The sequence below is a fragment of the Astyanax mexicanus genome, chromosome 22 (genome assembly GCF_023375975.1).
Source record: "Astyanax mexicanus isolate ESR-SI-001 chromosome 22, AstMex3_surface, whole genome shotgun sequence".
In the NCBI taxonomy this organism is placed as follows: Eukaryota; Metazoa; Chordata; class Actinopteri; order Characiformes; family Acestrorhamphidae; genus Astyanax; species Astyanax mexicanus.
Genome location: NC_064429.1, coordinates 9,133,066 through 9,149,500, shown reverse-complemented (window position 1 = coordinate 9,149,500; position 16,435 = coordinate 9,133,066). Strand labels below are relative to the sequence as shown.

Genomic DNA, 16,435 nt, shown 5'->3' with positions numbered 1-16,435 from the left:
TGGTGATATTTAGACGATCCAAACACAATATTGAAAGACAATATTGATTACTGATAAAAAATTTATAACAAATTAGAACGAAGACAAGGATGATATAACATTGCAGCTTCTCCAGAGATGGTCAAAAACAACTTACTCTCTCTCTTTTTCTCTCCTTCTCTCTTCATCTCTCTCTCTTTCTCACCTCTCCAGTAGTGCTGCTGTTTAAGTGCATTCTTCCCACCTCTCCAGTCCAAACACTCCGAGTCACAGAGGCCTGCTAGTGGCCGACTATTCATCACGCTCCCTCTAAATACACACTGGAGGTGTCTGAGAGATCGCAGGACTAAAGACTGCGGCTCAGTGAAGCTCTAACAGAGCAGTATTAGGAGTTTAAAGAGATCTAAACGTCTTATTCATAGTATAGCATTTTTGATATTTTTAATATAGTATTCTCGATTTAGGCTCTACCATTAATAAACAATAACCTGTGTATAATTCAGTGTTCATTGTGGATAACTGCCCAACATCATGGTATAGGAATTAGTAATGTGTCCCATTACTTTTGCCATGGCTCATAGAAGCTAATGTACACTGCACTGACCTGTGGCACATATGGGCAGGGCCAAAGGTTTGGACACACCTTCTGATTCACTGTTTTTTTTTTGTCCTACATAGTAAATGAATACTGAAGTGATCCAGACTATGAAGGAACACATAAGGATGTAGTAACTTAAACGTCTTAAACAAACCAAAATACTCTTATCTGGGGAGCTCTTTGTTAACTTGTGGTTTCCTGGGGTGGTCCTGATGAGTGCCACTTTCATCAGTATTACATTTTTACACACTACTTTACAACTGATGCTCTCAAACACATTATTAAGAGACAAGACATTCATAAAGTAATTAACTCTTGATGAGTTCAGCACAGCTGTTAACTGAAAGCCTGAATTCCAGGTGACTAGCTGTCATCTATGAAAGAGTTTCTACTTTGAATAATCTAAAATATAAAACATATTCTTGTTTGTTGAACACTTTTTGTTTAATAAATAATTCCATATGTTTTTCTTCATTGTGTTCGATCAACAATGCAGAACATTTAAAAAATAATGAAAAAAACACAGAATTTAAGGTCACATTGTGCCCAAACTTTCCCGATTCCCGATACCGATGTGCCACTGTGGATTACACCCATCAGGGCTCACCACAACTCCCATAATTCATATTAACTTGCCATGAGCACACTGGCCAGTGTTCAGTCAACCTCACAAGACTCACAAGAAAACACCTCACAACTTATACAGTTACAGAGGTTCCCAGTCCATCATTCACACAAGTGAAGGTAACACCCTTCACTTCTTTAGCTCGACAGTGTGTGTTGGCACTGATGCAAAAAAGAGAAAACTTGTATCTCCAAAAATGCAACTTAATAGGAGAAGTGAATATCCTATTGACTTTCAATGGAAGTAATTTCAAAGGATTTCTATTGGTCTTTACAATGGTGAGAAATACATAAAGTATTCTCAGTAGTTACTGCAGTAATTCAGCAGCGGGAACAGTGGCTTCAGTTTATTCTAAACAGCTGCGATACATAAAGGCGGATCTATAAAGGCTATAATTCTTTGTAGCACTTGAACCATCACCACCTAAGCTACTCCCTTCAACGCCATAAAAAGAAGATGTCCTCAGACGTGATCAGGAGGTCTGTAGCCACTGTGTGGTGATGCCTCCCAAATCCGCAATTCATTGTGGGCGATAAGGCCAGCTGAGTTACACTCTTACACCTACCAGCCAGGCATCCCAGCAGCCCCCTCGTCCTGTTTTAGCTGTGTCGGGTTTCGTTCCGTTCCCTTTGAAGTGAAATGACGGGCACCAGGGTTCTCCTCACCCGCTGGACAGAAAAAGCCGGGATCATCGCTGGTAGGTGGCCACAGATGGCATAGCTTCCCCTAAGCCTGTGACTACAGTCCTGTCTCTTTGCACCAGCGGGTACAGGACACAGAGCTGTCACGGCCGATGATCTCAGGGAACGCTTGGATTGAACCCTTGCAAGTGTGAAAGGTGTGAAATAACTGGGATGTTTTGGGACAAAGGTGATGCTTCTAGAGATTGAGGTGTTCCTACATGAGGACACCTACAAGAATCATGGCATTAGCTTTGGCCTTTTCTTAGCAGAGTTTTTGATCACTCTTTCTTCCATTTTTTTTTTAGAAAAGTATGACAAGGAAGCTTATGATCCCAGCCCAGTTGCCAATGTGCCAAGTCCTGCTGGCAAATGAAATCCGCATCTCCATCGATTTTTTCAGCAGAGGGAAGAAAACACTGCACTGACCTTACACTACTACTTACACACCCTTTTTGCTGCTTTCAGACACTGTATCAAGCCCACAACTTTGCCATCAGTACTGAGCCACCACTGCCCACAAGAACTATGGCTTTTGTGTTTACTCTTTCTACCATTTTTCAGAGAACTATACCAAGCCTTCTTACTGCTTTTTTTGTACCGGGAGGTACAGGAAAGAGAGCTGTCACTACTGATGTTCCTGTGTGAAATGTCTCAGATGTCTTGGAACATGGATAACAGTCCTAGAGATGAAGGTGTTCCTGCATTCAAATCTGTGACCAAAGGAGACACCAGAGAAGAGCACGGCCATAGCATTGGCCTCATCTTAGTAGAGCATGTGCTTAATGTTTCTGTAATTTTTAAGGAAACATTTATTTCCTAACCATAAAGAACCTTATCGCAATTGTAACACTTTACTACTTCGAAAAGACTTTTGATAGACTACAGTTTTTAATCATTTTTGGATTTCTGCATTTAACAGAGACTGGGGATCTTACAGGGTCACTATCTATCTGCAAGACTGCAACTAGACTCTTTGTGAGATTATTTTATTATTTTGTATTATTACTATTATTGTTATAATAATTGGGAAGACACATCAAAGAGACACTCTTGTCACTTCACAGCTCCACCAGTTTCTCCTCCTTTTCTATACTGTAGGAGAACCATGGTTTTCGAGCCGTCGCTGGAGTCTTATCCACATCCAGCTCAGCAAACGTTCCCGCGCTTGCGTTGCAGTTTCCCGTAGCTCTTCTTCTATTGGTTGTTGACATTGTTCAAATCACTATTTGTGTGTGCCAGGTCTCAAGACTTGCGATAATATTAAACTGAATGTGAAAAAGACTGATGTAAACCTTCAATCACAACCACATTACACTAAACCATCAAGATAATGCCACCACAACTCCACAACCAAATTGTTAGGTGTAAGGTTGGCACAAGACAGGTAAAGTAAACCTGGTGCTTGAGATACTCATTCATCTAAAGTACTTGCTTGAAATGAAATCCCGAAGTTCTGTACGTTAAACGTACATCCCCCCATGGGAGACGTAGGTTAATGCAGTGCTTGCCTCTGATCGCTCCACCTTTGAGCCTAAAGCTGGTCTTGAATAGAGGTAAATCTCTGGCACCAGGAGTGGAGGGTTGAGTGGCAGGTTTGAGAGCCCATATGTAAATGGATACCTCTTTTGCTGCTGGAGCTCTATGGCTAACAGAGCAATACGCTGGCAGGCATTTCACACTTAATACAGTCCCCCCCAAAAAATCCGACAACAGAAAGGTGACGCCGTTGAGCCGGCCTCTCAGAAAACGTACGCTGAACTGCTGGTGAAATAACTGAAAATAAAAATGTTATATTCTAGTTTTTTCAAAATAGCCACCCTTTGCTCTGATTACTGCTTTGCACACTCTTGGCATCATTCTCTCAATGAGCTTCAAGAGGTGGCCACCTGAAATGAAAAGTTTTCCAACAGTCTTGAAGGAAGGAAGGAGTTCCTAGAGGTGTTTATTAGCACTTGTTTCCCCTTTGCCTTCTTCACTCTGTGTTCCAGCTCACCCCAAACCATCTGGATTGAGTTCAGGTCTGGTGTCTGTGGAGGACAGCTCATTTTTTGTTTGTTAAGTACATAAAACTCCACATGTGATCATTCATAGTTTTGATGCCTTCAATGAAACTCTACAATGTAAATAGTAATTAAAAAATAAAGAAAACGCGTTGAATGAGAAGGTGAGTCCAAAATTTTTTATCCTGAATGGAGAAATGAAGACTAGACAGCCTGGGACAACTGACAGCTATGGGATTCCCCAGTTGAATACACCATGATGACTACACAATCTTCTGGCGATTGTCTTTAGAGCAACTGTACAGAAGATCTAAGGTTGGTATCTGAGATTCGGGTGATCGGTGGGATGAATGGCTTTGTTAGGAAGGAGACACCCCAGAGAGATGAGCAGGAGGGTGATGAAACACCACGTTGACGCAATGGACATGGAAGCGGCGCGGATCTTTACGGCAAGTGGTGAGGCTTTGTGTTCTGAACCTGCTCCTCTCACTCAGAGAGCGTTTTCCACTGCGGCGTTCCCCATCCACCACGGAGCACTGCACCACCCTGCCAAGCTCCATCGCAATAAAACGCTGTAACCCAACACGCCGCCTAATCCCGGCCTGGGCAATCACAGGCATAGTTGGGCTCTAGAAGGTCCCCACCACTCCTCCCCTCATGCCATGGTTTCTGCCCGTCACAGAGGCGGAGGCGTGGGCTGGATGATGCCAGGGTACCCACTGATCCTGGACCTGCCCTGAGGGCTCTCACTTTCAGCGTCTAATACATGGGAAAGTGGTGCCAGGTCAGCTTGTAGATCTGGAGGACGTTCGTCAGCCTAATGTCATGTAACAGCTCCCCAGTGTTCAGTCCTGCGCAGTTCTGGAGTGTTGGAGGAGATAAAATGGTGGCTAGTGTGGCTTCAGTCAACTGAAGATGAAAGTGTCATAGCTCTGACCTTAAGAAAGCAGCTCTGGATCATTCTGAAATATTTAATCTTATAAAATCAGCAGTTCTCTTGGTGGGAAAAATTCATTTTCCTATCAAATGCTATGAAATTTGATGAAAAATGGATCTAAATTTCATTGGTGTTGTTGTTTGTTGGGGTTGTTTTGTTTCCAGGACTTTATTAATTAGTGTGATTGCAGTAGTTTTACTTTTAACCTCTTTATTATTTTTATTCTGCCAAATTTTGGGGCTGATACTTTTTACTTACGTTTTTAAGATATCAAGACCCTGTCCTGATCTGGAATATTATGGGTGTAAACAGCTGTTAAATAAGTCCAATAGTATTCGTAGTACAGTAAGCATTTGAAGAAAATTTTGGCCAAAATTCTCCAATATGAACAGACTGAAATGTGTGCATTAATTTTTACCCCAAAAACTAAAACATAAATATATTTTTAACTGTAAAACCCCTATTTTTCTAGCTTCACCTTAGCACCCAATGCCTATGCCATAACAACATATTAGCAACCACCTATTAACACCTTAGCAACCTCCTTGCTACATTTTAGCCACCAACTTGCAAGCAACCACCAACCAACACCTTAGCAGCCAGTGCCTATGCCATAACAACACTTTAGCATCCACCTAGCAACACTTTAGCCACCAACATAACATGCAAGTTACCATCAATAAACACCTTAGCAGCCAATGCCTATGCTATAACAACATCTTAGCAACCACCTATCAACACCTTAGCAACCTCCTTGCTACATTTTAGCCACCAACTTGCAAGCAACCACCAACCAACACCTTAGCAGCTAGTGCCTATGCCATAACAACACTTCAGCAACTGCCTAGCAACACTTTAGCCACCAACATAACATGCAAGTAACTATCAAGAAACACCTGACCTTAACAGCCAATGCCTGTGCCAGAGCAACACCTTAGCAACCACCTAGCAACACCTTAGCAACCTCCTTGCTACATCTTAGCCACCAACTTGCAAGCAACCACCAACCAACACCTTAGCAGCCAGTGCCTATGCCATAAAAAAACACTTTAGCAAATGCCTAGCAACACTTTAGCCACCAACATAACATGCCAGTAACCATCAAGAAATACCTTAGCATCCAGTGCCTATGCCATAACAACACCTTTGCAACTGCCCAGCGGCACCTTGACAACTAACAGCTGTACTATACCAACACCTTAGCAACCACCAATCAACCTATTAACAACCATGCAAATTTTTGGCAACACTGTTGACATTTTAGTGATCTATAGACAAGTCATCAATGGCATTTGTCATTCTCTTTAAGAGGCAGGTGTGCTCTGAATTGGGCGGATTGTTATTTTGATGGCACAGCACTTCTGCGCTTCTCAGCAGAGATACGCAGCAATAAATGTTATATTACATTGAGTTTTAAAAGTCAGCGAAACTTTAAATCAATTTTAATCTATGGATCTGATTTTTCTAAAAAATAAAATCTAAAAATAATCAATTTTACATTTTTAATTTAGAAATTACATCATTAAATATTTAAAGTTTATAAAATATCACATAAATATAATTCAAATGTCAGTCTTTAAGCTGTAAAAGCTCAGAAGGGCTCTGAGTTCCTCGCTGCTCTCTGGCAGGTATGGTTTATGGTGTTGCTGGTTGGTGTTACTGGTATCCAGTAGTTAAAGGCTGGGATGGGGATTGATTATGGGAGGAGCTGTGGGAGGACAGTGGGAGGAGTAACTCAGGGTTATTTCCATAAACAGCTAATCAGTGGGGTCAGTATAGTTTAATGTACTGTATCTACAGTCTGTCAATCACTGGCTGATGCTGTCTTTCACAGTTTATCAATAAACACATATTACAGCTACATCTAAACATAAATGTCATAAAAAATATATAGAATAAAAATATATCATTTTCAGAATTTGAATTAATGACATTTTTATTTTTCACACTTTCAGTATGTTTTGAAAGGTAAAGTGTGAACGAATTTCATTGCTTCTCCAATCAATTTTATTTTCCTCTATAGAAAATAAACAATGTATTTTGCATGTTAATTGTTTTGTTAATTGTTTTCTTTAATGTCTAAACATCCATTGTCTTAATATTATTATGATTTTTTTAATTAAATGGATTTGATTTTATTTAAATTGCTTAGATTGAATTCATATATTTTTATTTAATACATTTTAAAACTTTAATTGTTTAATTAATTTCTGAATTTATTTGCCTCTCACAACAATAATTTACAATTAAAAATTATATAAATTACAATTAATTGAGCCAGTAGGTGGAACAACAAGAGTAATTCACCTGGTTATCATCTTTTCAATAAGGCTAATATTTTTGTTACATCATGTAAACACATGCATATACACATGTGTATAAATATGAATTTTTATATTTGTAAGAATGTTACATTTGTTAAATTAAGACCAATATTGGTTGTTTTTTTTTCAGAAATATCTATAAGCTCTTATTTATGCAAAAATACAAATGTATAAAAATACTTATATAAATATGCATTTCTTAGTAGTCAATTAATTGTTTTTTTTATCATACAAAAAAACGTATTATACATAATTATACACGCATATTTGCAAAAATTAGAGCTAATACATATTTTTGATTGAATTTATTAGGTTGAACTTGCAATGCTGAAAATCTCAAACTGAAGTGAATTTTAGACTTCCTGAAGTTCCAGTCTCCTTCGCTCGCTCTGTCTCCTCCACCTTACCATGTGAGTGTTTACCGTGTGTAGCCCCGCCCTGCAGAAGTGCACGCGCTCCGGGTGTGTGCGTAAAACCAATCAGAAAGAGTCCTGATAGTTTAAAGCGCGCGGGAGGGCTCTGATCTGCACACTGCACGCGCTCTCTCTCCTTATTCTTCTGTTCTTTTCATTTCTATAAGCTGAAAACAATGTTCAGCAGGAGCGCGCGCGCGACGAGGACCCACGAGGACCCCTACGTTATTATCCTCCCCTACAGGGCATGACAAGATAACTGCTGCACGTGGAGATGTGAGGACGCTGCGCACGTAGAAATGGCATAATTAGGCTACTTAAATACCAAACAATCGGCAGCCCAAACACACACACACTTAGACATATACACTCCATGGCGTACCACCCTCCGGATTTCTCCATAGGGGCAGTTCTAGGTGCCCCGCACCCTCACGCGCACCCGGCGGTCTTCTCAGTGCTGGAGCAGCTCGAGAGCCCCGTCCAGCTCCCCGCCTCCCCGCCGCAGGACGAGCCCGTGGTGCAGCTCGAGGGCGCTGAGCTCTGGACGCGCTTCCACGAGATCGGTACTGAAATGGTCATCACCAAATCCGGCAGGTAGGATCAGGGAAGCGCTCGTGCTTCTTTTTTCTGCTTTTGCTCATTTATAAGTTTTTACTTAATATTTTTTTTACAGCAGAATTAAGATTAGACTTGAAAAAAAAAAATGCTTTAATGCCGCGCGCAAAGATCTGTCTTTAGGCACAACTTTACGCAGGACGCTGTTGAGAGACGCACAGTTAGAAATGACTCAAAGCATGAAGAAACTGGAGAAATTAAAACCTAAAACTATTTCAGAGCATCATAAACAATGTATTGGGTTCAATAAGGCTAAAAACATATACACATATATACATACAAATATGGATTTTTCCAGTTACAGTAAGAATGTTATGTTTGTTAATTGTTTAATCATTCAAAAATGTATTTGTGTATACATTTGTATGTTTGCATGAATTAGAGCTTATTTTGATTAATATGAATCGGGTTGAGACAAACATTTATAAATCATGTTTAATAATGTTTTAACAATATTTCAACTAGCGAACAATAATAAAATAAAATTATTCACATTACGTTTATGCAAAGCAATTGATATAACAAAAATATATATATATATATATATATATATATATTATAATATATTTTGTGTTCTGTTTGAGATGTTGGAAATTATATTAGTTAAATATTTCTAACTAAAACCAATGTAGTATGTAATTGTGAAAAATATTTTTTAAATAAAATATATTTTTATAAGTTCAGGAAAATCTTATGAACATATAAGTATAATATGTATAGTTATTTGCTAAGGACACTGTACTTTAAAATATTACATGAATTTTTGATATTATATGAAAATGTCTTAGATTATTGGTAATCGGTTACGAAAAAAAGTTTTAAGTTTATTGATTTTTTTTTTCTTTTTTAGTTAGATCCTAAAACTATTTCAGTGCATCATGAATGATGATATAAGTTTTATAATGCTGATTGGTTGCTGAATTTGGGGGTTGATTGATACAACAATCAACAGCAACAGAGAGATGTAAAGTAGAATCAAATACAATATTATAACTAAACTTTAAACACATTTATTCGTCCTAATAATTATAATAATACATAGTTTAATTATTTTATCACTAATAGACACTTTTAGGCTCAATACTGGAACATTAACCGTCCCAATACTTATTTTAGTCTTATATTTATATCTTAATATACTGTATGTTGATTTATCCCAATAATTAGGCCTAGTTAAAATTAAATGTGGCTCAAAATTTTGCATCAAAGCCATATTCACAATGTTAATACTGGCACAGTAACTGTCCAAATATTTACCTAACCAGCATATTTAGTGTATTCAGTGTATTTCAGTCTCAATGTGCGGTATATTTAACTTTCGTAATGATTATGCCTAGTTAAAATACATTTTTTCCACCAAAGCAACATACACAATGTCAATACTAGTAATATTTTCTAAACTAATATGTCCAGTGTATTGGGTGCTTTTTAGTCTTAATATAGTTCATATTTATTAATCCTAATAAGTATGTCTAGTTTAAATCATGTCTGCCACCAAAGTTATGTGCATAATCTCAATAGTGGCATATGTCCCAATACTGTTTAAACTAGTATGTTCAGAGTATTTTAATATATGTTTTAATATATGATATATTTATTTATCATAATATCATGCCTTGTAAAAAAATATTGAATTAGGCATAAAGTTATATCCCCAGATTAAATCCTAATAATTATGCCTATTTAAGTGTGTCACTAAAATGTACAATGTATTTGAAGTATTTGAGTGTATTTGGTGTATTTGAGTGTATTCAAGTGTATTTGATGTATTTGAGTGTATTTGATGTATGGTTGTATTTGAGTGTATTTGATGGTTGTATTTGAGTGTATTTTTGTGTAATTGGTGTATTTGAGTGTGTTTAAGAGGGTGAATTAGAGAGTATTTAAGTGTATTTGAGAGTATTTGAGTGTATTTAAGTGTAACTGGTGTATTTGAGTATCTTTGAGTGTAATTGTTACATTTGAGTGTATTTGAGCGTCTTTGGTGTATATGAGCCATTTGGTGTATTTAAGTTTATTTGGTGTATTTGAGCGTATTTGAGTGTAACTGGTGTATTTGAGTATCTTTGAGTGTAATTGTTGAATTTGAGTGTATTTGAGCGTATTTGGTGTATATGAGACATTTGGTGTATTTAAGTTTATTTGGTGTATTTGAGTGTAATTGGTGTATTTGAGTGTATTTAAGTGAATTTGAGAGTATTTGAGAGTATTTGAGTGAATTTAAGTGAATCTGAGTGTGTATTAAAAGTGCAGTAACTGATCTGTAAGTGTGTGTGTGCGCGCGCTACAGGCGGATGTTCCCCGCGCTGAAGGTGCGCTGTGCGGGGTTTGATAGGAAGGCTCGGTACGTGCTGCTCATGGACGTGGTGGCGGCGGATGACTGCAGGTATAAGTTTCACGGCTCGCGCTGGATGGTGGCGGGGAAAGCCGACCCCGAGATGCCCAAGCGGATGTACATCCACCCGGACAGCCCGGCCACCGGAGAGCAGTGGATGTCCAAAACCGTCAACTTTAACAAACTGAAACTCACCAACAACATCTCTGACCAGCACGGATTCGTGAGTTCATCCTTTCATTTAATATTTATCATATAGACTAATATACTGTTGCCTTTAATACACTGAAATAACAGAAATCTACATTAAAATATAAACTTTTGATAGAATCCTTCCATTTGTTATTGTATAAGTTAGACTGACCAAACTGAACGACTAAACCTGTTGCTCTAGCTGTATTATTATTATTTTTTTTTTTTTTTTTTTTTTTTTACAATATATTGTGCACCAGATTCTTAGAGTTTGTTCTTAGCACTTCTTTAGCTTTGTGTTTCTGATGTTTGTGGTCTTGTTGGTTCTGTTGTAGACCATCCTGAACTCCATGCATAAGTATCAGCCCCGGCTGCACATCGTCCGGGCTAACGACGTCCTGCAGCTCCCCTACAGCACCTTCAAAACCTACGTCTTCCCCGAGACCCAGTTCATGGCCGTCACCGCCTACCAGAACGACAAGGTCCAGACTTTACTACAGTTTATACAGATTACTAATCGAGTTAAACTAGTTTTCTAGTGCCCTGGAGAAAATTATGGGGTGAAAAAAATGCACAAAGCAGCAAAGTTACAACACGAATTTCCTTACTTCATTTGCTATGTTTTACTTATAGTCAGGTGTATCTTTAATTCAGCTTATAGACTCCACCCTTAGCTCAAATTTGAAAAATGCAAAAAAAAATTAAGTGGTGTGCCCTGAATGATGTATGGGTTTAGGGGCGGGGCGGAAGGGAGAGCTGATTGGGCTGAGCAGTTAATGCAAGATCTTTGGAAGTTAGCAGGAGGACGATATTTTTAATTGACTGATCTGCATATTGTGATGTGTCTGCATACCAAAGTACACGGAAACATCATGCTCACCTATAGCACAGTTGAACCTGAGATTCAGCTATTAATAGAAGAAATATATTGTTTAGGGTTTAGTGCCTCTTTAATGTTTTATGAAGGTCATTGTAACAATATATCTATTGACATACAGCTCTGGACAAAAATAAGACACCACCTTAAAATGATGAGTTTCTTTGATTTTACCTTATTGAAAAACCTCTGGAATATAATCAAGAGGAAGACGGATGATCACAAGCCATCAAACCACCAAACTGAACTGCTTGAATTTTTATACCAGGAGTAAAGCAGCATAAAGTTATCCAAAATCAGTGTGTAAGACTGGTGGAGGAGAACATAATGCCAAGATGCATGAAAAAAACTGTGATTAAAACCCACTAGGGTTATTCCACCAAATATTGATTTCTGAACTCTTAAAACTTTATGAGTATGAACTTGTTTTCTTTCTTTGCATAATTTGAGGTCTGAAAGCTCTGCATCTTTTTTTTCAGCCATTTCTCATTTTCTGTAAATAAATGGGAAAAATGTTGTCTTTAGTTTATAGAATAAAACAATAATGTTCTTTTTACTCAAACATAAACCTATAAACAGATCTCTGATGTCACGTGTCTCCCTGATCTATGTTCTAGATAACGCAGCTGAAAATCGACAATAACCCGTTTGCTAAAGGGTTCCGGGACACGGGGAACGGCAGGAGAGAGAAACGGTATCTATTAAAATCCTCACAGATCAGTTTACAATAGATCAAATACACACACACACACACACACACACACACACACTTATATATATACACACACACACTACTGCACAGTGTTCTGAGCATCTGTATGATGTGCTGGTCCGTGTGTTGGTCAGGAAGTCGGTGGTGCAGATGAAGATCACAGAAGAGCAGAAGATAGAGAGCGGATCTTCAGACGACTCATCCTCTGACCCCTCGCCCTATCTCCTGCAGGAGCCCACCGTTGCCACCTCCACCCATAAAGGTACTCAGCCTCCAACACTGTCTATAACTACATAACTATAACTACACACTTATTGTAAATGTTATTATTAATAATAATCATACATTTTATATCTCAATAACAATAACATTTCATCATGTAATAATTCTTATTACACATGATTTGGTATTTTGTATTTATTTGACTTTATTTGTAGTAACTTTATTTGTACAAAATAATAACTCTACTAAATCAACCCACCTATGTTTAACTTCTTAAAATATATAATGTTCATATTTTTTATTGTTTTCTATAATAATAATAATACATATTATGCCTAACTAATATTACCACTTATTATTAATTATACTAATTTCGATTTCTTTTTATTTCTGACTTATTCTGTGAGTATTAGAAGAGAGTTATTTGGACTGTATGTAGGCAAACAATTGTTTATTATTATTGTTATTATAATAATAATAATAATAATAATAATAATAATAATAATAATAATAATTATTATTATTATTATTATTATTATTATAGTTCTAACATAATCTACAATGGAAACATTGCTATTTCTATATGTTCCAGTAAAGGAAAAATATGAGAATGCTACTATCTTTATATCAAATCTATATAAAAATAAATCCAACAAAATATTTTTTATTCCTAAACATGATAAAAAGTGTTCTAAATCAACAAGAAAACTAATTTCCATTAACGAAACTACACATAATATTGTTTCAGGTGTGTGTGAGAGTGACAGTGACAATGACGGAGGACACTCTGGGCCGATCGCTCAGGCTGCAGAGATCTCCACCACCAGCCTGGAGACCCCCGACGAGCCCACGGACCCCCCACCCCCACACTCTACACATCAACCCCCTGAGCACCACCCTCAACATCACAGAGACCACCCTCAACACCCCAGTAACCACCCCAGTGATCTCCCTGACCCCCCCAGCATCGGCAGTGAGGAGTGCGAGCAGACCCCGGGCCTCACACACGTCCCTGGTGGTCCGCTGGACCCCGAGTACCACAGACTGACCCTCCACCCAGACACACACACACACACTCACACACACCGCTGCTGCCCACCTCCGCCCGGCTCGGTGGCTCAGCAGCTGGTGGGCGGGCTCCTGCCCGGGCAGGGGCATTATCACCTGGTGAGGAGCGTTCCCCCGCTGCTGGCCGCCGGGCCCCTGGCCCCCCTGGCCCCGTGGCTGAGCGGCTGGGGGGAGGGGGAGGCCGGGGGCCGGGGGGCTCTGACCCAGGAGGTGCTGCGGCTCCAGCAGATCGGACCTGCGGCTCAGGTACCTGTTTAATCAAACAGCGTATTAAAGTTTATATTTAACAGCAATGTTATTTTATTCTTTATTCTGTTTGTTGTTGATGTAAACACAATGTGCATTGTTTAGATAATATAGTGCTGCTAAGTTAGCAATACACCAGAAATTAACCTGAACACACCTTACTTCCAGACAGTCACGCCCATCAGATATTATGTAGATATATTGTAAACTCCAATGCTATTTTAATAGCGCAGGCAGATTGAGTAAAAATATACTGTTGGCAGGGTGTAAGATAACAATGAGCATCACGACACACCTTGTAATTAATTATTCAATTTTTTTTCCCCACAGGGTCTCATCATCTCTCACTACTACCCGTACAACTACATGAATGTGATAGCAGCAGCTGTTCCAGCAGCAGTGCGGCCCTGGCCCCGCGGCGCCCCCTACCCGCTACCACCCCTCCGGCTTACTGGGAGCCCCGCGGGTCCAGGGGCCAGCAGGGGCCACCGGTCGACCACTCCCCGCTCCACCTGAACGGTGCTGAGTGCTGAACTGAATTACACTCAGAAACACACGGCTGCTTTCAGGACTGCGACAGTACGCACACACAGCAGGGCGTGACGCAAACATGCTGCTGTACAAATTTCCTTTTACTATTATTTCTGCTTTAAAATCACAGAAAAAAAAGTTCAGATCCATCTGCACTCAGCAAGTCCAGATTATATATGTTTTGTTTTTTTTAACAATGAAATGAAATTCTGAAGTGAATGACATTAAAGACTAAGTTAAAAAATATATGTTAACAATAAACCCTTTGTTTTTAGTCACTAGGGATGTCCTGATCACATTTTTTGCCCCCTGATTTAGGATTTAAACACATTTATCATGTGGGATTGAACTCTACACTGAAAAAATTATGAGTAAAGTTTCACAACTTTCTGCATTTGCTTTTTCTAAGTAAATTTAATTTTAGATCAATTAAATTTAGATAAGTAACTTCAACTCGGTTTCAAGACTTAAATGTTACACAGAGTAAATAAGTGAACTGAACTTCAGTCAATCCTTTCTTTTAGTAAACTTTACTTACTTTATTTTTACTGAATCAATCCTTTCTTTTAGTAAACTTTACTTTATTTCTGCATACAGTATTACCTAATTACAATTACTTAATTTATTAAACTGCAGTAATTTTGGTCCTTTTTTGACTAAGTTACCCTTCTTTACATCCCCTTTAAATCAAGATCACACAACAGAAAACACAGATTATTCCTTTTTTTACTCTCAAGAGAACATCCACCAGCGCTGGACGATATGATATAAGATTAATAATAAGTAATAAATGAAGTTTTGTATCTGATGATCTTATCTAGAGTCTGTAGATGTGAATCAGGCTGCACCGGCTGCTGAATGTAGAGTTATGAGTTTTACCCACAGACTTATACTGCTGTCAGTTTCAATTCCCAGCAAGAAAATCAAACCCTGATCTTCCACAGAGAGAACTGTGGTGTTATCCACTACACCACCTACTTCATTCATTTATTAATGCATTTATTAATCAGATAAAGAGCTTTTATTAAACCCTGAGAAATTAAAATAAACAGCTGAATGTTTTAAAGCTGTAAAGTGGAAAAAGCTCTGGTTTTGGTTGTTTATTAAAGAGTGATTTTACAGCAAATTCAACAAAACCACACCATAAAAAAAGAGACAAACAACAAAAGAATACAATAAATATAAACTTTATTAAAGCTTTAAATACAAACAATAATATCAAATGTCTAAAATCTATCAATCTGCCAATCAATCTAATTGATGTCTATAAATATATAAATCTATGAATCTAATTAATGCTTATAATATATTTATTATATGAATATAATAATTAAACTAATTATATATATTATATAAATATATTAATCTTACTATAATCAATCTAACTAATGCATATAAATATAATAATATATATACAATCAATGTAATTAATGCCTATAAATATATGAATCTAATGAATGCCTACTATAAATAATAATATATCTACAATCAATCTAATGAATGGCTATAAATATAATAATAATAATAATACATCTACAATCAATCTAACTAATGCATATAAATATAATAATATATCTTTAATCAATCTAATTAATGCTTATAAATATAATAATAATAATAATAATAATAATAATAATAATAATAATAATAATAATAATAATAATAATACATCTACAATCAATCTAATTAATGCTTATAAATATAATAATAAATATAATAATATATCTACAATCAATCTAATTAATGCTTATAAATATAATAATAATAATAATAATAATAATAATAATAATAATAATAATAATAATACATCTACAATCAATCTAATTAATGCTTATAAATATAATAATAAATATAATAATATATCTACAATCAATATAATTAATGCCCACTATAAATATAATGATATATCTTTAATCAATATAATTAATGCCCACTATAAATATAATAATATATCTACAATCAATCTAATTAATGTATATAAATCTAATAATATATATACAATCAATGTAATGAATGCCTATAAATATATGAATCTAATTAATGCCTAGTATAAATATAATAATATATCTACAATAAAT

General features: G+C 37.0%; 1 protein-coding gene and 1 long non-coding RNA gene across 2 annotated transcripts in view; one reads left to right on the top strand and one right to left on the bottom strand.

Annotated features, from left to right (window-relative positions):
- The window catches only part of LOC125786751 (uncharacterized), a 112,886-nt gene extending 100,949 nt beyond the window's left edge, over positions 1-11,937 (bottom strand). The window contains exon 1 of the long non-coding RNA XR_007428804.1: positions 11,766-11,937. This is a non-coding gene — a long non-coding RNA (uncharacterized LOC125786751). The remainder of the gene's footprint in view (positions 1-11,765) is intronic.
- Positions 7,648-14,957, top strand: tbx3b (T-box transcription factor 3b). The gene is made up of 7 exons (XM_022666259.2): positions 7,648-8,153; positions 10,465-10,732; positions 11,037-11,183; positions 12,196-12,272; positions 12,425-12,552; positions 13,261-13,826; positions 14,157-14,957. The coding sequence occupies exons 1-7, from the start codon at positions 7,933-7,935 to the stop codon at positions 14,340-14,342; spliced, it is 1,593 nt and encodes a 530-aa protein (XP_022521980.2). The 5' UTR covers positions 7,648-7,932; the 3' UTR covers positions 14,343-14,957.
- Positions 14,958-16,435: the final 1,478 nt, after the last annotated feature.

What these genes read in the sequence shown, in the direction of transcription:
- tbx3b (XM_022666259.2), top strand. Translation starts at nt 7,933, where the DNA reads ATGGCGTACCACCCTCCGGATTTCTCCATAGGGGCAGTTCTAGGTGCC. An exon ending in CCGCCTACCAGAACGACAAG is followed by an intron (nt 11,184 to 12,195) that starts GTCCAGACTTTA and finishes TCTATGTTCTAG; the next exon opens with ATAACGCAGCTGAAAATCGA. An exon ending in AGATCGGACCTGCGGCTCAG is followed by an intron (nt 13,827 to 14,156) that starts GTACCTGTTTAA and finishes TTTTCCCCACAG; the next exon opens with GGTCTCATCATCTCTCACTA.